Source organism: Balaenoptera borealis, assembly GCF_965194805.1.
Source record: "Balaenoptera borealis genome assembly, chromosome: 12".
Classification (NCBI taxonomy): Eukaryota; Metazoa; Chordata; class Mammalia; order Artiodactyla; family Balaenopteridae; genus Balaenoptera; species Balaenoptera borealis.
Genome location: NC_138869.1, coordinates 40,153,827 through 40,177,994, shown reverse-complemented (window position 1 = coordinate 40,177,994; position 24,168 = coordinate 40,153,827). Strand labels below are relative to the sequence as shown.

Sequence of the window (24,168 nt, the reverse complement as noted above, 5' to 3'; positions counted from 1 at the left end):
TATTACTGTAAGACTTCTGACTAAGTGTATACTTTTCATAAAAGGTTAAGAATATCAAGCCAGAGGAAAAAGAAGCTGAGAGGCCTTGCATCTTAACTGCTTATCATTAAAGGAAAGGTAGGGAATTGTGCAGAAGGCAGAAACTGTGATCTGAGTTACTTACAGGGTCTACAGTCGGAAGATTGGAAAGTCTCCTCCTTTTCCTGCTTGGGCCTGGCGTGGACACAGAATGGTGCCCATCATCAAAGTCTCCGCTGACACTACTGGAAGGGGAGGTAGCTCTTCTTCTCTTGGAACCCATGGAATCCAACTTCTTCTATAAGAAATAATTAGCCATGTTCTTACACTGAATTTTATACTCTGCCACCAAGCCCTCAGTTGGCCACTTGCCACAAAGCTTCTGGTTCACTTAGGAGGATATTTTCACTGTTGCAAAGAAGCTTAACTATGCTTTTTCAATGCCAAGTCCTGGACCTTGCTTTAGCCCCTTCACTTACCAGAATGCTACACTTTCAATTTGGATGGGACAAATTCAGCAACAGTATACTCATTTGTATTTACCAATTTTGAATGACTCAACCACTTCTGGCCCCAAATTTACCCTGGACTGGAATTTGGAAACCCACGTATAATGGTACACCCACATATAATGGTGTGTTGGAGGTACTGATCCCTCAGCCCCTGAGGCAGTCAGGCAGGCCTCAGGGACAGAGTCCCTAAGGCGGTCACCTCTGGAGTCAGCAGCCTCATCTGTTTTCCCCAGTGTTTCTTATGATTATGATCACTTTCCAGGTGGGCCAGGATGTTGGAAAAAAACAAAAACCAAAAAACAGGAAGCAGACCCTGAGGCAAATTAGTGCAAAAGGGTAACGGGACAGAGGATTAACCTTCTAGCATTTTCGATGTACCCTAAAATTAACACACTGAAAATGAATTTTCTCCATTCATTAAAGAAAGATCCACAAGACATACCCCAGAAAACACTCAACATACTTGCCATACCTATGCTAAAGTAGCAAAATTGCATTTTGAAACTTCTGTCAATCCAGACTAACCTCCTTTTCAGTTACATGAGGTACTCTATCCCCATGAATTCACAGCTTTACATTTCACTAGATGATCTTGAAGAGCACCCCGGAAGTGAGGTTTTAGGTCCTCCTTGGCCTCCCAGAAACATGTAAATATTTGCTCTTAGTTTTAGGCAGGCTGCTAAGTAATCTTAACACAGCTTTACAAATATATATATATTTGACTATAACACAAGAAATGCAACCACTGAAATGATCTGCTACAGCTAGAGGGTAAGGGTGCATACCTGAGAAAGTCCTACAATGCTTATACAATTTAAAAACAGTATCAAATAGCATATTGTGACTTCACAGGCCTTTCTCTAGAGCAAAAAGAAAAAACTGATCCCAGTGTCACTCATCAACATTCAGTTTCAGGAAACTAAGACACCAGTAGCTGAAAGAATGGGTTGCCAGTAGTATGGAGAGAAAAATTGGGGATCTCCAGGGAAAAGAAAGCAGGAGCAAAACAAACCAATAAATAAAAAATTCTGGTAACCAACTAACAAACAAAGTCTCTTATCTCTTCCTCTGAATTACAGTCCACATGGTGTTTAAAAACAGAGCCTAATATGATGATGTTCTTTCCTCTAGGACTTGGTTTGTTATACAGTGTATTAGTTTGCAATCGGCCACAACTGGGTAAAGCTTCAAAGGGCTTAGGCCAAGGCCAGCCAACTTTTGTTGATTTTTGTTTGTTTTATAAAAGGCTGACAAACTGGTGTCAATTCATTAAAATGAAGAAACTAAGGACCAAGCTTTTGTAAACAATCTATGACAAGGACACAAGTGAATTTGATGAACATAAGGCAGGAATCTTTATGAAAAGGATAACAAAATTTAAGAAAGGTGGAAGGGAAAAGGCAAGGAAGGACAGAAAAGGGAAAGGGTGTAGATGATCAGTAATTTACCAGCTTTACCAGAGCACAACCAGCTCCTCGAAAAGCCAGTCTCCTCATTATGTCTGAAGGCCAAGTGAAGCCAGTGGGAGAAGGCAGGGCTTTAGAAGTGCTGATTCAGTGTTAATATATTCAAAACTGAAAGAGAAGAACAAGGCAGAGACAGGGGAAATAAAAAGAAGGGTCAAAGGAGTAAAAATGAGTACGAATAGACAGAAAACATTCAAGCAGAACTGCTAAAGATAAAAGATCTGGAGAAAATAGGCATATCAGTTTTCTTGCGCCAATCAAACAGCTGCAAAGGCTCAGGAACTAACAGTATCTGACATTTCTTCCATTTTAAAACCAAATGCTTTTCACATGCATAAAGATGCCTCACTGAGGTTCCCCTTTACTCACACGAATGACTGTCAATTCCAGGAACGAAGCATGCCTGCCCAACTGCCCCCTAGTCAATAAGAGCAGAGTTCAATCACAGAGCTGGAATGGAGAGTGAACACATGTGGAAGGCTCACATGTGACACCAAGTGTTAGCAAGCTGGAACAAACCAAGAATGGCTCATGTGAGCAAAGAGTATGGAAAACTCCTCCCCACCAAAAAAATTCAGAGAAAGACATTTCTTTCCAAAAGTCCTATCAGCACTGAAAAGATATCATATACAACTTTAGAAAGGTTTAAAAAAAAAAAAAAAAAAAAGCCTTCAACAATTTGGCAGGTCAAAATTACTTTTATAAATAATCTGCTGAAAATCAAATGACAAAAAATGTAAATCACTGGGGGGGGGGGAATGTTTAGACCACACACTATCCAAAACTCCTTGACTCATTAATAATTTACTTTGATAAGAAAAAAGATTCAACTTAAGGATAATTTTCAAATATTTTCTCATCCAAAGAACACATTTTAACATGTTTTTTGGAAGTTTGGCTAGAAAGGCAATGTGGCCAGGTGGGTGGCAGGAGCAATAGGACCTGAGCTCAGAAGACCAGGATAAGAGACCCAGGTCTTCCATCTCTAATTATCTGTTTGATGTTGCTTGAGTCACAACCTCTCAGATCTGTTTCTTCATTTCTAAAATGAGAACAGTAGTGTACATATCTCCCTTGGATTGTTAACGGCAGTGAAAAATGTATGTGAAATCACTTTGCAATGTCAAAACACAACAAAAATGTTAAGTTTTAACTCTAGGATTGCACGCTGTCTTGGGCACAGGAACAGCACTTTATCCATTTTTGTAGCCTGACTTATAGCATAGTTTCAATGATCAACTTATCTATTTAATAAAACATATTAAAAGTGCACTTATGTGAGACATTAAAAAAAATGTTTGCATAGTTTCAAAGGCCTGTGAGCATCCATTCAGTAATTCTTTTTCTATACAGAAAAAAGATTCTGAAACTTAGTTACAAGTTTTTAAATGGCACTGATTACAGTCACATGTCCAAAACTCTAACAACCAATGATAAATTACATTGGACAGTAAAGAATAACTTTACAATGTGCAACTGGGACAATATTTACTCAGTATAGCCAAATGGTATATTTTGACAGTTCATAGACTTTTAGTACTCTCCTGTATTTCTAGTATTTCTTAGTACTGTAATACACGTTTAAAACAAAAATCTTGGAAAACAGAAGATTCAAAAGGGGAAAAAAATCGCTTATAATCCAGCTTCCCAGAGAAAAAGCACCCTTAACGTTGGCGTTCACAGCTTTCAGTATTTATTCTATGCCCTGGTTGCCCTTTTTAAAAAAAAAAAAAAAAAAGCATGAACAAACCACATGTATTATGTTGCAGCCTGTGTTTTAACTTAGGGAATATTCTCCCAATTCAGTGTTCTCTCACATGATGTTGGATGCCTTGAGAGTAGTCTATCATACAGATAGCAATTTACTAATCTTGGCGATCTGCATAGATATGAATATTTAAGATATTTTGTACACTCCCAAAGCCAAAGAAAGTGGTCAAAGCCCTTCTATTTATCCACACATATTTATTACTGATTTGACATACTTCTTCAAAAGATACCTTCCAATCTTCCTTTGGATCTAAAATAAGGGCAATCTGTTAACAGGTGATAAGGCAGAAATTATACTCTTTTGTACTGAGTCCAATTTGCTTTTGAATTATACTTGGGAAAAGAGCTCACTACTAAATGGGAAAAAATACCTTGAAGTCATTTTTGAGGAGTCTTAGTTTGTTGGAAGATAAGTTAATAAAAATGCTTTACTCCAACATGTTTCTACAATTGTAGTAATAATTTCTATATCCACTATATCGTGTATTTGTCATTTGCTTTTCAGGATTTCTTCTACATTTTTGCCAATCTTTCTTCCTCTTTAAGTCACCAATTTCTACCCTGCAATAACAAAACTATGCTTCTTTCTCAGTAAAAAAATCTTAAGAGACGAAAAAATATTAAAAACCAGAAACACACGATTTGAAAACCTCGATTCTTTGTGGTGTTGCAGATAAGAAACTATACCTGGGCTCCACGATGAATACAAGTCCCATTGATAAAAATATTCAGTCTAAACAGAGTCATCCAGAAAGTATTAAAAAAAAAATTTACTAGGAGAGTTTGTGTCTGAACCGTCAAAAAACGACAACAAAAAAAGGAGGCCCTGAGCTCAGGAGGAAATGACTTTCCCAACCTGTCACCGGTACGGGGAACTAAGGGAAACGTTGACAGTTTTGAAGCTGCCCGCGACGAGAGCTCGGCCAGCCGCGGGGGGCGGGAAAGCGGGGCGCGGGGAGTTTCCGGGACGCTGCGCGCCTTTGTCCCGACCGGCAGGTGCGGCAAGGCTGCCGGGCGCGTCCCGAAGCCCGCCGCCATGCCCCGCCCCGCGCGCCCGGCCCGACCGGCGCGTCCCGACGGCCGGGGCGGGGCCTCCGCCGCTGCTCCCGCCCGCCCGGGCCCACACAAAGGCCCGGCAGCCGGCCGAGAGGAAGCGGCCCCGCCCGCCCCAGGCCCGGCCTTACCCAGCCGCTCCGACGCCTGCAGCCCCGGCCGCGGTCACCGACCGCCGCGCCCCGCCCCGTGGCCGCCACGGCTGCTGCTATTGCTCCTCCGGCCGCTGCCGTCGCTCCAGCACCCGCCGCCCTCACCGCCCTCACCCCTCCCGGTGCCGCCGCAAAACCAGCCCCGCGGCCGCCAAGTGAACCTGGCTCCGCGCGACACTGCGAGCGCGCGCACGAGGGCAGGCGGCGGCGCACTTTACGGCAGCAGCGTGAGTGCGTGACGCTCGCCCGTGGTCTCAGTTCGCACGTGGCTCCTGCGGAGGCACTTTGTGGCTGTGAGCGCTGGTGCAACTGCAGGCGCAACCCTTCCGACTTACAGTATGAAGCGGCCGAGTGAGTGTGGTCAGGGGGCGGGCTTGGAGGGGCCTCTGTGTCTGATGGTCGACGAACCCACCAGGGCGCTCCTCTGCGGCTTGGTCTCTGGGGGAATGGAGGGCCGGCAGGGAGACCGTAGCCCTGATCCCGCCTAGAACTGAGGGTTGGAAGGCCCCACGTGAATCGCGGGCCTGTGGTGCAGAAAGAAGGCTGGGCCCCAAGGGTGAAGGTCGGGCCAGAGTCTCGTGAGGACCCGGTCAGTGTCTGAGCCAGGTTTCAGGCGCAGCGTTGTGCCTTGTGCGGCCACGTTTGATCCGGCCCTGGTGAGATCTGAGAGCCGCCTCTCAAACCCACTGTTAGCTCCTCCTTTGTGATTCGTGCTATTTGACAAGAAGTGGCTGTATTTTTGGATCTTACACGCTCCTGTGTGCTATCCCACTCTAATCTGGGAAGAGTGGGAGCGGGGAAGTTGGTCTCTACAACGGATCTGTTGAATCAGAGTCTTTGGGACTTGAGTGGTCCGTGTTTATTTTTACCACACACCCCACGATTCTTTTTTTTTTTAAATTCATTTATTTATTTTTAGTTTTGGCTGCGTTGGGTCTTCGTTGCTGCGCGCGGGCTTTCTCTAGTTGTGGCGAGTGGAGGCTACTCTTCATTGCGTTGCGCGGGCTTCTCATTGCGGTGGCTTCTCTTGTTGCAGAGCACGGGCTCTAGGCTTTCGGGCTTCAGTAGTTGTGGCTCGCGGGCTCTAGAGCGCAGGCTCAGCAGTTGTGGCGCACGGGCTTAGTTGCTCAGCGGCATGTGGGATCTTCCCGGACCAGGGCTCGAACCCGTGTCCCCTGCATTGGCAGGCGGATTCTTAACCACTGTGCCATCAGGGAACTTCCCCACAAGATTCTTAAATTAGGTTTCAGAGCCAGTTAATTACTTAACGCAAATATGGATGTGACCCTAGAGCGCAGTCATCAGAAACTAAAACTGATCATTTGTGGATAAAGTGGATTTTAAAAAACCGTAAATAGGGTTTCCCTGGTGGCTCAAGAGAAGCCACCGGAATGAGAAGCCCGCGCACCATAACGAAGAGTAGCCCCCGCTCACCACAATTAGAGAAAGCCCATGCGCAGCAATGAGGACCCAACGCAGCCAAAAATAAATAAATAAAATAAATTTAAAAGGAAACAGTAAATAAATTAACCCTTTTGTGATATGTTGCTTTGCAGAGTTAAAGAAAGCAAGTAAACGCATGACCTGCCATAAGCGGTATAAAATCCAAAAAAAGGTAAGTCTTGATCTTGGAAGAGTTATACCAAGTATAATGCTAAACTGATTTCTGCCCCACTCCTCCTCCACAAAGAGGTCTGGATTAATATTAGTATGATTTCACTTCAAGAAACAGAGGTTGGATAGACTATGACACAAGCTCTTAAGCATCAGAAGTAATTCAGTGATAAGAGTCTGTAAATTTTGATCAATATGGTAACAATTGCTGCAAAAAGAATCTCCTGGTGACATTTTCTTGCTGTTTCTTACATAAGTATGTGTGTTCTCTGCATTGTTACAGTTAAAGTTCTATGTTTCTAGGTCATTTTACAGATACAAGTAAACTGCAGCCAGATTGGTTACTCACATGAATTTTGTTCAGTATTTTTGTTAAATCAAATTTTATTATGATAGGTTCGAGAGCACCATCGAAAATTGAGGAAAGAGGCTAAAAAACGGGGTCGAAAGAAGCCTAGGAAAGACCCGGGAGTTCCAAACAGTGCTCCTTTTAAGGAGGCTCTTCTTCGGGAAGCTGAGCTAAGGAAACAGCGGGTAAAATGCATTAGCTAAATGTTCAACAAGTGATGTGTGGGTGTGTGTATTTTTTTCAAAGTAAAGTTACAATATCAGGTCACTTTGGTTCTCCCATTTCTCTTGTGGCTTGAACACAGCTTGAAGAACTGAAACAGCAGCAGAAACTTGACAGGCAGAAGGAACAGGACAAGAAAAGAAGACTTGAAACTGACTCTGCTGTTGAGCTATCTAACATGGAACCTGTGAAAGAGGTATGATTACAGTCATGAAAAGTGGAGAAATAGGTTACATCTACTGACCTACTAATTTTGTTTCCTTTCCCCTTGTCTTTATCCCCTAGGAATTTGGGCAATGCAAAGCTAAGAAAGCCAAGTCAAGCAAACAGAATCCGAAGAGGCTGTATTGTCAGGAACTTAAAAAGGTATCATAGTTTAGGTTAGTGTCTAAAAGTGGTAACGAGGTTTAAAAGACTAGAATTTTTTTTTTCTTTCTCTTCTGACACCAACCTTGTAGAGGTGGAAGTAGAGTTCTCTTGAGCAGGAAGAATTCTTCAGCAAGTTGGCTTACTCTGATATGTTTAACTGAAGGAAATATTCTTATGGTTTTAATTTTTTACATGGGAACAGTTCCCCATAAGCATGATTTACAGAAGTGGCATTTTGTGATAAAATAACATGTTGACACAGTGGCTTTTTAAATAGAAGGAAATACTTTAGAGGAGCAGTACAGAAGTAAGAGTCTCTAAAGTACTCTGCTGAAACCTAAGTGAAGGAGGTCAAAGGGATGTTTTGGTGTAGCACTGCCATCCCCAACACCTATTTTCCTAAGCTCACTCCCTCCTGTGAATAGACCCTGACTGTGTTTCTCAGCAGCTCTTGGCAGGGCCACAAAGGTCTTTCAAACTACATAACTCAGAATGGGAAGATTATATATTTAGATAGTTGGGAATGTTTCCACTCTTGAAATCCACTTTGATCAGAGGCCACTGAACAAACCTATGTCCTACTGTCATGTAAGAAATAAACATGTGAACATCATTCACACCAAAGTGAAGATATGAGATTCAACTCTGGGGCTTCCCTGGTGGCGCAGTGGTTAGGAATCCGCCTGCCAATGCAGGGGACACGGGTTCTGAGCCCTGGTCCTGGAAGATCCCACATGCCAAGGGAGTATTTAAGCCCGTGCGCCACAACTACTGAAGCCCGTGCGCCTACAGCCCACGCTCCGCAACTAGAGAAGCCACCACAGTGGGAAGCCTGCACACCGCAATGAAGAGTAGCCCCTGCTTGCTGCAACTAGAGAAAGCCCACGTGCAGCAATGAAAACCCAATGCAGCCAAAAAAAAAAATGAATAAATGAAAAAAAAAGTTTTTTTTAAGAGATTCAACTCTGAGCTCACCCTGTTGCAAAGTAGACAACGCCAGTGTACTTATGTGGAGGGTGGTGCCAGAGCAAGGGATGCTGTTCTGATAGCTTCTGCTTTGACAGGTGATTGAAGCCTCAGATGTTGTGCTGGAGGTGTTGGATGCCAGAGATCCTCTTGGTTGCAGGTGTCCCCAGGTAGAAGAAGCCATTGTCAAGGGTGGACAGAAAAAGCTGGTACTTGTATTAAATAAATCAGGTAGGCGAAAACATTGCTCTTTATGTTCCATATGTACTAGTGAGGTATGAGGAAAACATCTGAACAGTCTGATTGTCTCTGAAGACTGTTAAGATCCAACTCTGACCTCAACAAAACCAGTGCATAAGCGTGAGCTCTTGTTGCCAAAGACAGTGCTGGGCAGTGGGGTGGAAATTTTTTTTCCCCTTATTATATTATAGTTTAGTTTATTTACTTGTTTATTTATTGCTGTGTTGGGTCTTCGTTGCTATGTGTGGGCTTTCTCTAGTTGTGGCAAGCGGGGGCTGCTCTTCATTGCAGTGTGCAGGCTTCTCATTGCGTGGCTTCTCTTGTTGCGGAGCACGGGCTCTAGGCATGTGGGCTTCAGTAGTTGTGGCACGTGGGCTTAGTAGTTGTGGTGCACGGGCTCAGTTGCTCTGCGGCACGTGGGATCTTCCCGGACCAGGGCTCAAACCCGTGTCCCCTGCATTGGCGGGCGGATTCTTAACCACTGCACCGCCAGGGAGGTCCTGGAGATGTTTTCTAGAAGCGAGTTAACTGGTTTGTACTATTCTTTTGCTATTCATTACTTAACCACCTTGTCTTATTTAAGAGTGTAAGCTTTTATACTCAGCTTACTGTGTAGTATATTTCACGTAGGAAATGATGACAGAGTGCCACATTCGCCACACCTGCACAATGTCGACATGTGGCACTATTTAGATGAGACATGATTATGTATCTGGGTTTGAGCAGCAGGGACAGAAACACCCAGAAACAGAAACCTGTGAAACAGAAAGTAAGGATGGGCTCTAAAATTACAGTTGGGGTCAGTAAACATGGCTGCTACCTGATAGTAAATTCTGGAAACATAGCCCTAAGGTTAGTACGGTAATATTCTAGAGGTTGACTTATTTCTGAAAGGATGAGCAGTGCAGAGGGGAATTAAATACAGAGGTGTGCATACTGAACTCTGTTAACCAGAAGCATGGTAGGGAGCTGACCCTCTCCCCATCTTCTAGTTCAGATACTTTTGAAAAAACTGGGAAAAGGCAAACCTGAATGAAATCCATAGTTTACTAGACTTTGCACATTCATCTCAACAAAATGACCAAATTGGAACAGTGTTTTGTTCCTAATCCCTATCAGATTTGGTACCAAAGGAGAATTTGGAGAACTGGCTAAGTTATTTGATGAAGGAATTGCCAACAGTGGTGTTCAAAGCCTCAACAAATCTGAAGGACAAAGGGAAGAGAATCAAGGTACCCTTAATTTAGTGGTGGGAAATGTGGTTCTTTCATCTTTCAGATGGGTGAAATATGATGAGTGTACAAATTCTTGATTAAAAAATGAAAACTTGTAAGATCCAACTCTGATTTCATCCAGGGATAATATGAAAGGCAATGGAATGTGGTGTTTTTAATAGATGGGCTCTGGAGCCAGATTGCTTGGGTTTTGTCTGGTGGGTTGTCAGAAGTAGTTAAACTAATTATTTAGAATTTTAACTTGTGAAGGTAAAGAAGAAAGCTGCTCCATTCAAAAGTGAAGTCTGTGTTGGAAAAGAAGGCCTTTGGAAGCTTCTTGGAGGTTTTCAGGAGACTTATGGCAAAGCCATTCACATTGGGGTAATTGGTGAGTTTCAGTTCAACATATTTTATGTCTTATCTCAGTAAGTGCAACTCGGCACTATAGGTAATGTTAGCTTCTAAGAGCTCTGGTTTATTTGAATTAATAATCTTTTCCTGCCCTTTCATTACCTGTGCAAGAAATGAAGATGCTAAGAGTAGTCTTAGTGTTGAAGTGAAGACGCTCAGATCCAACTCTGATCTTGCTCTAAACAGGCAGGGATAAAATAAGGGAGTGGAGATTTTATAATTACCAGCACAGAATGCCTTTTGTATCTGTGGATTTTCCATTTGTAGGTTTCCCAAATGTGGGGAAAAGCAGCATCATCAATAGCTTAAAACAAGAACGGATATGCAATGTTGGTGTATCCATGGGACTTACAAGGTAAATTGAGTTCCATAATTGCAATATTTCATTATAGGTAAGTATGATTTTGTTTATTTTAAGGGAGAGAGTTTTCTATTTCTATTTACTCAACTTTCTGTTCAGTGAAAGGAAGAGGGTTAAGCCAGTGTTAGGCTTGGGAAGAATTGATTAGAGTAGAATAGCTGCCCACAATCTAGTTTGAAAGACGAGCAAATAGATTCATAGAAGGAAAAGCTGCCTTAGAGGAAGTGATGTTTGAACCTGAACTTGAAATGAATAGAAGTCTGCCAGGTAGAAGAGGGGAGATACGACAGAGGAAACAGCATGTGTTTAGGTCAATATGTATGTAAGCTATAACACGTAGTGTTTTGTCTTTAGAAGAGGAGGGTGTGCTGTTACGGTTTTAGATAAACATGAAGCAAATGATGATAAAGTGGATCTGACAGACTGTGCTGAGTTTGTTCAATCCAACCCTGAGCTTCGTTGTGTCTCTTGGCCTTTAGGAAAACCAGTGCCCGTCAGTTACCATCTTTCTTGTTTCAGGTACATGCAGGTTGTCCCCTTGGACAAACAAATCACAATCATAGATAGTCCAAGTTTCATCGTGTCTCCACTTAACTCTGCTATTGCACTCGCTCTGAGAAGTCCAGCAAGTATTGAGGTAGTAAAACCAATGGAGGCTGCTAGTGCCATCCTGTCCCATGCTGATGCTCGACAGGTAAAAAGAATCCCCTTCCCTTGAGCTCCATCTTGTATTTCATTATAAGCATTTTTTTTTTAACATCTGTACTATATCAGATAGATGAGTTTGTTTTTCTTTTTTTAATAAGGTCGTACTGAAATATACTGTCCCAGACTTTAAGAATTCTCTGGAATTTTTTACTTCATTTGCTCAGAGAAGAGGACTGCACCAAAAAGGTGGAAGCCCAAATGTAGAAGGTGCTGCCAAACTGCTGTGGTCTGAGTGGACAGGGTAAGGCTTCTTTCTGTTGGCTTTTTGATGACCACACAGAATAAAGGAACTGACTTTTGACAAACTTTATTTTTAATACCAGTGCCTCCTTAAGTTACTTTTGCCATCCCCCTACATCCTGGACTCCTCCACATTTTAATGAGAGCATTGTGACAGACATGAAATGGGGCTTTAATCTGGAAGAACTGGAAAAGAACAATGCACACAGCATACGAGGTAAGCACGGCTTGTGTTTACCTACTGTCTTCATAAGCTGACAGGCCAATAAAGGTCTCATCCGTTTACATGGGCTGTTTACCTTTCCTAGCCATCAGGGGCCCTCGTTTAGCCAGTAGCATCCTTTTCCAGTCATCGGGTCTGACAAATGGAGTGATAGAGGAAAAGGACATACCTGAAGAATTGCCGAAACAGAAAGAATGGAAGCAGGAGGAGGGGGGGGACTATGAAGATGTCAACACTGACCAGGAATGTGTTGACGAAGAAGGTGATGTAAGTATGTTGTGCATGAGTTGTTCAAGCTGAAGTAAGTTTTCTAGCATTACTATGTACAACAGAGGGGAAGGGGCTGAAGGAAGAAATAGAAATTAAATATTTCATGACTTTAAAAAGCCTCGTACAATGTAGAAGTTTAAGGCTTGCAATCATTAGTCTTGATTTTGTGCATCCATTAATGTGTACCTCCAGAGACTTTTTCTGGGTATGTAATTAACTTGGATTAATGAGCACACAAGGGCTTACTAACACTGTTTCTCTGTCCCACAGGAAAAGAGCTCAGACATGTCCCCTGCAGAAGAGGCCTGCGAGGCACTGCCTGAGGACTCTGAAGCAGGTGAGTTGGGTGGAGGGATCTTCTAACAAAGCAGTACAGTAGCTTTTATTTTTGTTTTTAAACACCTCATTTTTCTTTCCAATATAGATAAGCAGTCTGCACCATCTTTCATCTTGGATAAAATGACTGAAGAGGAAGATGATGCTTATGATTTCAGTACAGATTATGTATAATAGAACTTTGTCCTTCTATAATGGTGTTCTGTTGTTGGTCTTTAACATTGTGAGCAGACTGCTAAGCTGTTCTCTGCGTGTGATGTACCGGTTTGTTACAGTGTGACATAAGCTGTGTAAATTTTGTGAATGTGTATATAATGATATATTCATTTTAAAAATCAGGCAACTTCGAAAGTGTCTAAGTTCTATAAAAAGATAACTCATCTCTTAAACAGTGAGTGGGTAAAAGTAAAGTTAAAACAGATATCTTATTGAAAAATGTAGTTTTTACTTTATTTACAGATTCGGCCACAGGTCACAAAATTAAAACCAAGCAGCAGTGTTGAACTAGCTGTACCAGCCGTATCTTAAGTCCATTCACCTCTGGTCGTTCAGCACTGTCAGTAAGCAAACTCTTGGTAAGGCAGATGGAGGCATATTTATAGTCTGTCTGGGAAGCTGACTGCCAGATGGGGCAGTTTGTCCTCTTTACCCAGCTGAAATGTCCCTTGTCCCTTTGTTGCTGCAAACAGGCATTGAAACCTAGCAAGTGTTACTTCCCACACATACTTTCTTCCAGGATTTCCTGAGAAATGCTTATAGCATACTTATTTACTTTATATTTGAGATCTCCACATGTCTTCGGATTAGGCTGAATTTGCCTGTTGGGTCCGGAATATACCATTTTTCCCAGACATCAGTATATGAAGCAGTTCTTCCCCATGGCTTAAAGTGCCCATTCCAGTGGAGTAGCTTGGCAGCCTTAACAAACTGGGGTGAATATCGTTTTCCAGCACTGGAACCTTACATTTAGGAAAAAAGAGCCAAATGACTGTACTAGTCAGACACAAGACTGCAGGAAACTTAAGGGAAACAATATATTCCACCCCTGAGGGTGGTCCTTTAGACACTTTATTAGCTTAGGCCCTTGGTTAATTATCTACTTACCAAGGTGGCGAACATTCCACATAGGGTCGATGGTGGAGTGCTGTTGATAAAATACGATCAGCAGAGGTGGTGTTGTGATGCTGCCAGCCAGTGTTCTACTGTACAGCCCTTCTCTTGGTGGGACAGATAACAAATGAAAGCTGTTAGTAAAGAATCCTGACTAATTCCTGTTAGTGAAGACCACCAGGGTTGAAATAACAAGAGTTTTCACAGCTAGGCCAGTTACATACTTACTCTACGTTGAGTTTCATCCATTTTTCCAGCTGGTTAGTTATATTCTGTCTTTTCCATTCTGTCAAGTTTGCAACAAAAACTCCAGGATTAAATGAGCAGGTGCTGGCTTTCATGGAAAGCTTACGAATTCTTTCCTTTTTATAGTCAAGATATCCAATGTAATTGTACTAAAAACACAATTGGGATATATAGTATGTTTAGTGCTTCAAACGATAATTTGATAACTGTTCTGCTTACTTACGACTTCTCATTATTAGCAAAGGGCTCTACATAAAGCAAATAAAAGTGACACTTGGGATTGCAAGTTAGACAACAGGAACCTAAACATTAAGCCAGATGTTCAAGGAGAATTAGGTTGTCTAATCTGTGAACCAATCTAGGAAAGCAGCCTTGAGTTTGGGGATGAAATAATTGGTGAATAAAATGTAGCTAAAGATTTAGAATTCCCTGATTTTGCTGCCTCTCCCCATTGACATGAATTATAGGGAGTGGAGTGTCTATTCACAAGGTCTAATAAGTAATTTACCTGGTTCCCTGCTCCACGGATGACAACTTTAGTAGAGGATGAATCACAATCTTCTGAAAATGCAGCTGCATGTCCCGGCTTCAGTGGTGTATTGTACAGGGCAAGAATATCACCTGAAACAGATAAGGTTTAAGATTTACACTGGAAGTTGCCCCAGGATTCCCTATTCCTCCCACTTCTTAGGATGGCCTTTTATAGGATATCATAAATAAGACAACCACTACCGCCCACACTGGACAGAGAGCAGCACTGATGGTGACATTCTTTAGTACCTTGCACAATTACATCATCGTCCATATATATGGCCTTCTTTGCGCTGGGAACCAGAATTGGCAAGTAGAACCTTGCAAAGGTTAACTGGAAAAGGAAAGAGGCATTGGCACAAGATTTGTCAGTGGCTGTGCTTTTGTTTATTAGAAACTCCCAGAATGCTCTCGGTATCCATGCAGAAAACAGCCAAAGGTCTCAGAACTTCCAGGTTTGGTTCCCAGGGAAGTACTAGTACTGTACCCACAGTTACCCAGGTATTCCAATCATTTCATGATACTACCAAGTGCAAACAAGGATGCGTGGAACTCACTGGTTTCATGGATTCCCCCTGGTCAGGATCCTCCTTTACTTTCCCTTCCAAAAGTTTAGTGTCAAAATTCACAATTTTGTACCTGATGCTTTTCAGGGTACTGCTGCTGAGCCAGGACCTGATGAAAATAAACCACTAAATATCAGTTTTAAGTAATTATGTCCCAACCCACAGCCATATCTCTGCTTTCCAATAAGACCATAATGCAAGAGAAATCCTGAGGACAAAATAGGTGTCTTCAAGCCCCTTCACCTCTGAGCTTTGGTTTCCTCATCTGCAGTGAGTTTACCCACTAAAGTCCCTTCCTGAACCAAGATTCCATGGTGATAGTGCACCCAAAGACTCATACTTTTGATCACTCTTCTGACACTAAACCTGCTGTAAAAAAAAATTCATTATGGAATTGAGAAGATCCTTTCACCACATGGATCATTCAACATTTGTCCCTCCAAATACATCAGTGAAGAAAATGAGTCAAAGTATGATGATAGTGAAAGCTAAGTTATCAACAAAGCTGGTAAATCAGTCTGTTAATCTACACACTCATTAATTCACTGTGTTGGCTGAGTAATTCCACCTGAGTCTAAGGTACTGCCTGTAAGAAAAGTCAGTGTTCCCTAAAGAGGTACTGCACATTTTTCCTAGGCCCATTTCACATCAGCGTTTTGTGGATATAATGTTATTTCTGTAGTCTATTCTAATGCAGTATTTCTTTCTACATTATTTTAGATGATTTCTTGAGTTTTTAAAGTATGGAAAAATGAGTTGTAACAACTTTCATGAACAACCATGGAGAAAAGAACAGATATGTTTTAGAACTTTGACCACTATTAACCTGTTAGATAAAATGTTTCTTGGAATAAACTTTGTAAATCTTAATTCAAAGCATCTTTCAAAACACAGTTAAGACTATCCATCAGATTTTCTATTAATCACAACAGTTACAATAGTAAGGACCATTTACTGAGCGATTATTATGTGGTAGGTGTTTTCATATATTTTTTCATTTACTTGACACAACAATCCTCTAAGCTGGATATTTATACCCCGTACTTACAGATGAGTAAATGGGTTCCAAAGGGTTAGGTAATGTTCCCCACTATGGGCTATGCTCACTTCACCATACTACCTTGTCATTGCTCCCATGTCCCTTCCCACTCTAGACCAGAACTACTCAAGAGCATGTTCTTGAAATAAGGAACTTGTAAGAGAGTGTAAATCAACACCTTGCTTCCTTCATTGAGAAAGTCTTATTACCAAAAAAATATCCACTTAACTATGCATAGTAACGCAGTTGATCTACATCTTGGCACAGTTTTCTTACATATTTCTGCTATCATGGAGACATGTTTATGGTACAATCACATGGAAAAACTGTGCAGTTTACATGTGGTATAATAATTACATAGGAAAAATGTAAACATTGAAAAAAATAATACTGGATTGGCAGCTGGCCTGCTCTTAGAGCATCCCCTAGAAGCAGAATCATCAGGCAAGCCGAGCTCACCGGAGATGGTCTGCTGTACCGTTGAGTGTAACAATGTAGAAAATCACATTGGAGCGAGTGTTGTGCTGAATGCTGTTTATGGCTGCAATGGCCCCCCCAAGCCTATCTTCAGATGCAGCAATGACCACAGGAATCTCCTCTTGTCTCCCGTCTACCGCGTGTTGGGGAGCATTTGGGACAAAGTCTACAGGCTGAAGCCCCACAATTCCTGAATCTGCAAAGAACACACACAAAGAAGGTACTGTGATACAAACACAATCTCAAAAGCTTTTGATACAGAGCCCAAGACATGAAAAGAGGTAAGCTGAGAATTATGATATTTACACCTCATTCTGCCTCATTGTAATGTGAAGCATATAGACCAGAAATTGTGTTTTCCTATATGTAACCAGGCCTTTGGAAAAGCATTTTTTAAAAATAGGCAGACAATTCTGATACATTACTGGTAGGAATATAACAATCTTTTTAGATTGTATTTGGGCAGTTTGTATCAAGAGCCTTAAACAGGTACATGGCCTTTGACCCAATAATTCCCCTTGTGTCTCTTAAGGACAACATCTGAGAGGTAACCAAACGTCACAATTTTATTTACAATTGTGAAAAACCTAGAAACAGACTAAAAAACAGTTGTTTTTCAAACTGAATTGTATCCCACAAGTAGGCATGAAATCAATATAAGTGGACCGCAATCAGAATATGAGTAGGAAAACAGTTCCTGAATTGGAATAGAACAGTGACTTAGAAAAGAAAATATCAGAATGCATCACATACAGCAACTGCAAGTATTGTTTTGTAAACCTTCTTGCTTTTTACAATACGTTCCTTTACTCATTCATCATGCATTGAACACTGAGCGCCTACTATGTGCCAGGCAATATCTAGGCACCAGGGTTACAGCCATGAATAAGATGGTCAAATCTTTACCATTGTGTAGGGCAGATAGACAATAAATACATGTATGTGTCTGCTGTATGTAACACATTCATTATTGTGGGGTTGCCCTCAAAAAAATCTGAAAGTCATTGTACCAAAAGACTTTTTCCTATGGCAAAAAGTAAACTATGTGACATTAAATTTACATATGAAGAGTTTTGTCATGGTGACGTGCTTAGGCTATAACTATGTGAAAAACCATGTCATGTGTAGTTTATATATAGTATAATCTCAACTGTATAGAAAAAAATACAGAGAAAAAAAACCTGTAAGGTACTAACACAAAATTTTAATAATTATTTCTAGGCAGTGAAATCATTTATTCAATGAATATTTAGTAAGCACCTCCTATGTACCAGCCACAACTGCCCTCATGGAGCTTGAATGCTATTTTCTTTTTTATATATGTTCCCACCAGAAGCATGCATTACTTTATATAAATATATATGTATATATAAAAATACACACACATATATACACTATTATAAAAACATGCTATCAGAGCACTCAGTGAAAGTTAAGGGAAAGCTATTAGTCTTTTCTTGCTGTGGTCAAGTACGGTGGGTGACAATCCAGAAATGATTTTTGACAAACACTGAAGCCTCAAACATCCCTCAATACCAAGGCAGAGCAGTATGAACAAGTAATCTAAAATAACTGGCAGCGGAATTATACAATAGTGGTCTTTTAAATCAGTTGACAAGGCTTTGTGGTTTTGTTTTACTACTAAAGACCTGCTGATATGGTTTCATGTGTTAAAGCAGAGTAACAGGTAAAGGAAAGTAACCGGACTGACACTCTAGTGAACAGAAGAGGCATCAAACACCAGCAACACTCCCGTCCCCACATTCTGAAGCCCTGCCCTACTGAAATGTCTGTAGATAACAGCCCACAGTGGCTCCTTTCTCCAAGGCCTCTGATTTGGTAAAAAGGAATCTTCTGTGAGATCAAACCGTCAGCAAACAACTGCCCAGCAAGGAGAAGGGGACAGGCTGCAAGAGCACAGTGAGTGCCACCTGCCTTTCTCAAAGTCTTTAGTAGCTTCTATAAGGCCAAGAAGAAAGCCTTCTTTTCCTTGAATCTAGTGATGTAACTTAGAATGTGGGACACAGGGAATTCCAGGTCCTCAACACATGCCAAGGCATTAGTCTGGGTTCCCATACCTGAAACCTCGTTCCTCAGCAAACTGCTCAGGCCGAGGAAGTTATGGTGCAAAACCAGTAAGAAGAGAGCAACAGCCAGGACCAGGATGATAATATTTACTGAAACAAAGGAGAATGCCCATGTTACATCTCTTCACCTTTTGACCAGGTATAAAACAACATAACTGTAGAAAGGACATACCTTTACGGAATGACATCTTTCTCTTCTGTCTTATATAATTAGTTATTAACCCTACAAAACAAAAACAAGCCCCCAAAGTCAGTAGGTACATTAGAATGGCCATCATGCCTACACGCTTTTTTTTTTCTGGCTGTGTGCGGGCTTTCTCTAGCTGTGGCGAGCCAGGCTACTCTTCGTTGCGGTGCGCAGTCTTCTCATTGCTGTGGCTTGTCTTGTTGCGGAGCATGGGCTCTAGGCACGCAGGCTTTAGAGCGCAGGCTCAGTAGTTTTGGCACACAGGCTTAGTTGCTCTGCAGCATGGGGAATCTTCCTGGACCAGGGCTCGAACCCGTGTCCCCTGAATTGGCAGGCGGATTCTTAACCACTGCGCCACCAGAGAAGTCCCGCCTACACACTTTTATTCAGGTTGAAACAAGAAGTGCATACGGTATTTTCTGCAAGAAACTCGTTTTGAATTAACAGTTTCCAAGAACCCAATTTGGGATCTGAATTTTTTACGGTAGTCATAATAATAAAATACTTCCAGTAACTTACAGCCTTGTATACCATATGCCACTAGGTGAAAAGCAAAAGAAATTCTACCAGGAGGAATACCTGGAGTCTAACCACTATGGAAATGTTTTCTGAATGAATTTCTACTTAAAATTCCTAATTAGACATGGACTTCAGTTGTCTATGATCAAGTAAACCAAGGTCAGTCTCGTTGGTACAGACATCCCTGTTCCAAGCTGTATTCCATTCATCTTTAACTGGAATTAAAGAAAAGAGAAAAAAGAACAGTTCCTAAATTCATTTAAAACTATAGCAGAGGGACTTCCCTGGTGGCGCAGTGGTTAAGAATCCGCCTGTCAATGCAGGGGACACGGGTTCGAGCCCTGGTTGGGAAGATCCCACATGCCGCTGAGCAACTAAGCCCGTGCGCCGCAACTACTGAGCCTGTGCTCTAGAGCACGTGAGCCACAACTACTGAAGCCCGCACGCCTAGAGCCCGTGCTCCACAACAAGAGAAGCCACCACAATGAGAAGCCTGCGCGCAGCAACAAAGACCCAACGCAGCCAAAAATAAATAAATTTATAAAAAAGAAAAAAAAACCTATAGCAGAGAAACAAAGTTACAAAAATTAACAAAATCTAATCTTGCTATCAAAAGTTTAGAGCTCTAGTCTCAAAAATTAAAAATCTGCTAAAAGAAAAAATTAGCTTCTTCTGGGGGCTTCCTATCTGTTGGTTAACTACCCATTTCTTATGAAAGTGGTGTCTAATACTGTCACTCTGCCTGTGGTTTGTGCTCCCCAGCTCATCTGAAGCCTTCACTTTTTCAAAACAAATAATTCAATGGAAACAAGACTGTAAGTGGGGCTAAATTAAACAATTAGGTTTCTACAACAATCTTTGGGTAATGTTTCATTAAAAACATTTTATACAGCCTGGATATTGTGATCCTACATTTGAGAACTTTACCCTTTTCTACTTCATCGTCCCCTGTGGGAGTACCTAACATTTACATAAAGGCTATTAATTTTACAAAGCACTTTCAAATATAGCATATTTCTAAAATCAAAGTCAGTTTGAATTAATTTCATCTTAAGTGAAGTGTGTGCCTATCAGGCACTTGATTTCTCAAGGCCTTTGAAAAGAAGAGAAATATATTGAAGGGCTGTTTAAAAAACTGGGGATCACAGGCCAGATTACAAATTTGGGAGAACATAATTCAGACTCCCAAAGAACAATCTAAAATACACACACACACATTCTTTCTCGCTCACTCTCATTTCTTTCTAGAACAGTATATGTATATTATACCAACAAGCTTACTCTCTAAAGACTACACATCGTTATATACCCTGAGCCATGTGTCTCTAGCCATGTGTCTCTATCTCCTCTTGAGGACTGAGCCTTACCTATAGAAGGTGGCAGACTGGGGGCTGCTCAGATAGAGTTCTAACATCTGCCTGCTTGGAGCCAACTTCCACCAAGACTGGAGAAAACTATCTCACTTTAATAAATCTCATTTAGTTAATGGTATAAGGGCCAATGGTTTAGCTCAACAATGTCCACTAACAATTACTTACAGGTGGTATGTTAATTGAGAGGCACAAGTATTTTGTGCTATTCCAGCTAGCTAGAAGAAAAACACAATCCCAGCAGGTATTTGATGTACTTAAGTAGATTCGCATGGCAGAAACCACCCACTCCTAAAACTCTTCCACAGTTATCTACATGCAAAATGCCGATTATTATGGAGTGTGTCTGATCCATATATCCTTTCCTGGTGCAATTCCTGGTAATGGAATTCACTGATCTGGTTAGAAAGAATTCTCAAAACTGTATGTACATCCCGGTTGTGCAATATTGGCTATATTTTTGCAAGAGTACACAACTGTGTACAATTTGATCAGTGATATTCAATTGTTCACTATGAAAAGTAGTATTTTGTTTAGAAATTATAAGACCTTCACATTCCCAAATCATTCACAATACACACACATAGCAGGCATTCCCAGAAATATGGGTGAAGAAACCTTAGGGGGCAAGAACACTTTATGTTTTTTAACTTGCTAGCTACCTGCAATAGTACCCACATCACAGTGGCCTTTTCTGCTTTTCTTTCTACTGCTGTATATTCCCAAGGAAGGCCATTCCACTCATGCTCTGCAACCTATCCTATAATTGTTTCCTTGGTGCAGCATCAGAAAACTCTTTCCCTCTCTGCTGGATCACACACTTAGCAGCATTAATTACCATGCTCTGGTATCTTCCAGTTAATTAAAAAATAAAAAGACACCACTGGGGGCTTCCCTGGTGGCGCAGTGGTTGGGAGTCTGCCTGCCAGTACAGGGGACACGGGTTCGGGCCCTGGTCTGGGAGGATCCCACATGCCGCGGAGCAACTGGGCCCGTGAGCCACAATTGCTGAGCCTGCGCGTCTGGAGCCTGTGCTCCGCAACAAGAGAGGCCGCGATAGTGAGAGGCCTGCGCACCGTGATGAAGAGTGGTCCCCGCTTGCCACAATTAGAGAAAGCCCTCGCACAGAAACGAAGACCCAACACAGCCATAAATAAATAAATAAAAGAACGTGAATTTCTTAAAAAAAAAAAAAAAAAAAGACACCACTTCCCATATCCCAGCAGACCCACAGACCTATTTCTCTGTTCACTCTCACTCTAAAAGCTTGAAAGAATTTAAAGTTTCCAGCTCCACTTTCTCTCCTCTTGTCCTCTATCCTACTTCAACCAGACCGCTGGCCCTACTTCTCCATTCAAAGTGGCTTTGTCGAGGTCACAAAAGACCAAGGTCGGGCTTCTCTGGTGGCGCAGTGGTTGAGAATCTGCCTGCCAACGCAGGGGACACGGGTTCGAGCCCTGGTCTGGGAAGATCCCACATGCCGCGGAGAGACTAAGCCCGTGAGCCACAACTACTGAGCCTGCGCGTCTGGAGCCTGTGCTCCGCGACGGTGAGAGGCCCGCGCACCGCGATGAAGAGTGGCCCCTGCTTGCCACAACTGGAGAAAGCCCTCGCACAGAAACGAAGACCCAACACAGCCAAAAATAAAATATAAATAAATAAATAAATTTATTAAAAAAAAAAAAAAAAAGACCAAGGTCATCTTTCTGTCCAACTCATCCCCTCAGAGGCCATCAAGAAAGTTCACCGCTCCCCCTCTTCAATTACGAAATTATCTCATTTATTTGATTTGTTTATTTGTGTCTTCCCTGCTCTATGAGAACAGTGACCCCAGTGAAAAGTGTTTACTGGTGTATCCTTGCCATCTAAAACCGTGTCTGGTAAATGGTAATAGGTATGTGATATTTGTTGAATGGTCTTGTTAATCCAGGAGCAAGGCTGGTTCTCAGCTCTGAAAGGGAACACGATCTTTGATAATAATCATGAAAACAAATTCAAACACAAGAAAAGACATGGATTCCAATGGAGATCTCTCTGAAATTGAACCTGACACGCAATTTCCTTTTCCCATGATTATCTTTATAGCTCAAATACCATAAAGTCTCTGCAGCAACTGCCACCCTGTGAAGTGCATTTAAAGAGGGATAACACAGAGGGATACATCTATTTCTGCATAAAAGGGAAAGTCTGTTTAGTCTCTGCCAGACTGAAAGGTGGAAAAAGCACTAAGGATATACATCCACTTTCTCTACCTCTTCATCTGTCTAGCTCCTACTTGGCTTTCAGGAGTCAAGGGAGCCTCCCCCAAACCTCACATTCAGCTGCATCTCCCCTGAGCTCTCACATCTCCCGGGCTTCGCTACCCCAGAGTAAATCCGGCTTATATTTGTGGGGTTACGTGGCTGTCTCCCTTGACACACTCTGGGCTCTAGGAAGGCAAGCGTCTGGTGTTGGTCACGGCCATGTCCTTGGCCCAATTCATGGCACAAAAAAAGCTGCCGGGAATGTTTGCTGACTGCATGAGGGCGGCAGCCGCACACCACCTACCCTGGAGTGCCTAGAATCCCACCGCCTGTGACCCTGAGGCACAACACAGCACAGAGGCCAGAGAGCCAGTTGGGACCCACAGGCCCAGGTTTCCCAGAACAGATTATCTCCGGAACGTGGGTCTTCCACCCTGCTCAGAGTAACGGGGCAGGGCCTAAGCTTCTGAGATAGATGCCGGCCTTGAGAGGCAGTGCGAATCCTTTGCTGGCCTCTTACGGGAGGCCTGAGTCTGTGAAGACGCCAGTGAAGCCGCCGAGCAGCCTGGAGGGACAAACTGGAGACTCCCCGGGTGCGAGCTCTCTCCAACTGGTGCGAAGGGGCGGGCCAGGACCCGTCCCTCTCCGAGGGCATTTCCTTTCTCTGGATGATGGGTTCTGGGGTACTCCCCTCTAAATTCTGGGGGTCAATAACGTTTAGGGGTGTTTCGCAATGGGTGACGCTCCGGGGGTTCCCCCCACCCCCGCGGCCCCGAGGCCAGCCGTTTCCCTCGTACGCTCCCCACGGCCGCCCTTACCTGCAGCCCGAGGAGGAGGGGCCGCTGCCCACGCCCCGGCCCGCCCCGCCAGCTCAGCGCCCCCGCCGCAAGCCCCGGGGCCCAGCCCGCCGCCGGGCCGCCCGCGTCCCCTGCACTCCGGACCAAGCCCGCCTGCCCGCTAGCTCCGCGGCCGCCGCGCAGTCCCGCAGCCCCCCACCCGTTAGCCGCTCGGTCCGCAAGACCGTCGCGCAGAGCAGGCGCCGCCAGGGCAGCCCGACCGCTGGGGTCCTCGCCGAGAAATGTCCGTCGCCATGGAGACGGGGCGCGCGCAGGCCGCCGTTAAGCCGCGAAGGTACAGCCAAGGACAGTTTGGGGGACCTGGACCGCCCTCGGCACCCAACAGCACTGACGGCGAACTCTTCACGGGCGCGTGATGCCTCGGCTCGGCCGCCACCGCCAGCATCTCGGCCCTTGCGGAGAGGTCGCCGGCCTACAGCCAGCTCCGAAAGCGCGGGTCGCC

At 43.1% G+C, this 24,168-nt stretch overlaps 3 protein-coding genes across 34 annotated transcripts in view; 1 reads left to right on the top strand and 2 right to left on the bottom strand.

Moving 5' to 3' along the window:
• Positions 1 to 5,176, bottom strand: part of PBRM1 (polybromo 1) — a 113,053-nt gene extending 107,877 nt beyond the window's left edge. For 8 of the 27 annotated variants that reach the window (XM_082348085.1, XM_082348105.1, XM_082348106.1 and 5 more), the window contains exons 1-2: positions 4,454 to 5,093; positions 164 to 316 (exon numbers count right to left, since the gene is read on the bottom strand). In XM_082348085.1, coding sequence (XP_082204211.1) covers positions 164 to 316; positions 4,454 to 4,804 — 504 coding nt within the window. In that variant the 5' untranslated portion in view covers positions 4,805 to 5,093. Of the gene's footprint in view, positions 1 to 163; positions 317 to 1,978; positions 2,105 to 4,453 lie in introns of all 27 variants that reach the window. The other 19 variants (XM_082348086.1, XM_082348093.1, XM_082348094.1 and 16 more) reach the window with 7 other exon arrangements.
• A 7-nt stretch (positions 5,177 to 5,183) lies between these two features.
• On the top strand, positions 5,184 to 14,266 carry GNL3 (G protein nucleolar 3). Of its 2 annotated transcripts, XM_082348208.1 has the most exons (15): positions 5,184 to 5,322; positions 6,528 to 6,586; positions 6,982 to 7,119; positions 7,239 to 7,352; positions 7,442 to 7,522; positions 8,590 to 8,722; positions 9,851 to 9,963; positions 10,216 to 10,333; positions 10,624 to 10,711; positions 11,237 to 11,411; positions 11,524 to 11,666; positions 11,749 to 11,882; positions 11,974 to 12,155; positions 12,429 to 12,495; positions 12,583 to 14,266. In XM_082348208.1, exons 1-15 carry the CDS (start codon positions 5,310 to 5,312, stop codon positions 12,666 to 12,668), a joined length of 1,644 nt encoding a protein of 547 aa, XP_082204334.1. In that variant the 5' UTR covers positions 5,184 to 5,309; the 3' UTR covers positions 12,669 to 14,266. The 2 variants fall into 2 exon arrangements, with proteins under 2 accessions (XP_082204334.1, XP_082204335.1); XM_082348209.1 differs by lacking the exons at positions 8,590 to 8,722; positions 9,851 to 9,963 and having other exon boundaries at positions 12,583 to 12,689.
• Positions 12,918 to 24,162, bottom strand: GLT8D1 (glycosyltransferase 8 domain containing 1). 5 transcript variants are annotated; one of them, XM_082348233.1, is made up of 11 exons: positions 24,027 to 24,162; positions 23,174 to 23,569; positions 18,723 to 18,773; positions 18,542 to 18,640; positions 16,446 to 16,659; positions 14,939 to 15,056; positions 14,631 to 14,715; positions 14,359 to 14,471; positions 13,833 to 13,999; positions 13,599 to 13,711; positions 12,918 to 13,453 (listed from the first exon to the last, which is right to left on the bottom strand). In XM_082348233.1, exons 3-11 carry the CDS (start codon positions 18,736 to 18,738, stop codon positions 13,263 to 13,265), a joined length of 1,116 nt encoding a protein of 371 aa, XP_082204359.1. In that variant the 5' UTR covers positions 18,739 to 18,773; positions 23,174 to 23,569; positions 24,027 to 24,162; the 3' UTR covers positions 12,918 to 13,262. The 5 variants fall into 5 exon arrangements, with proteins under 5 accessions (XP_082204359.1, XP_082204360.1, XP_082204357.1 ...); XM_082348234.1 differs by having other exon boundaries at positions 24,059 to 24,146; XM_082348231.1 differs by lacking the exon at positions 23,174 to 23,569 and having other exon boundaries at positions 24,027 to 24,161.
• Between the last annotated feature and the right edge of the window lie 6 nt (positions 24,163 to 24,168).

Coding starts and splice junctions, on each gene's coding strand:
- GNL3 (XM_082348208.1), top strand. Junction 7,353..7,441: donor ACATGGAACCTGTGAAAGAG/GTATGATTACAG, acceptor TTTATCCCCTAG/GAATTTGGGCAATGCAAAGC. Junction 11,667..11,748: donor CTGTGGTCTGAGTGGACAGG/GTAAGGCTTCTT, acceptor TTTTAATACCAG/TGCCTCCTTAAGTTACTTTT.
- GLT8D1 (XM_082348235.1), bottom strand. CDS start 19,271: ATGGTATACAAGGCTGTAAGTTACTGGAAGTATTTTATTATTATGACT. Junction 14,000..14,358: donor TCCGTGGAGCAGGGAACCAG/GTAAATTACTTA, acceptor TTGTGTTTTTAG/TACAATTACATTGGATATCT. Junction 13,712..13,832: donor TGGATGAAACTCAACGTAGA/GTAAGTATGTAA, acceptor TGTCCCACCAAG/AGAAGGGCTGTACAGTAGAA.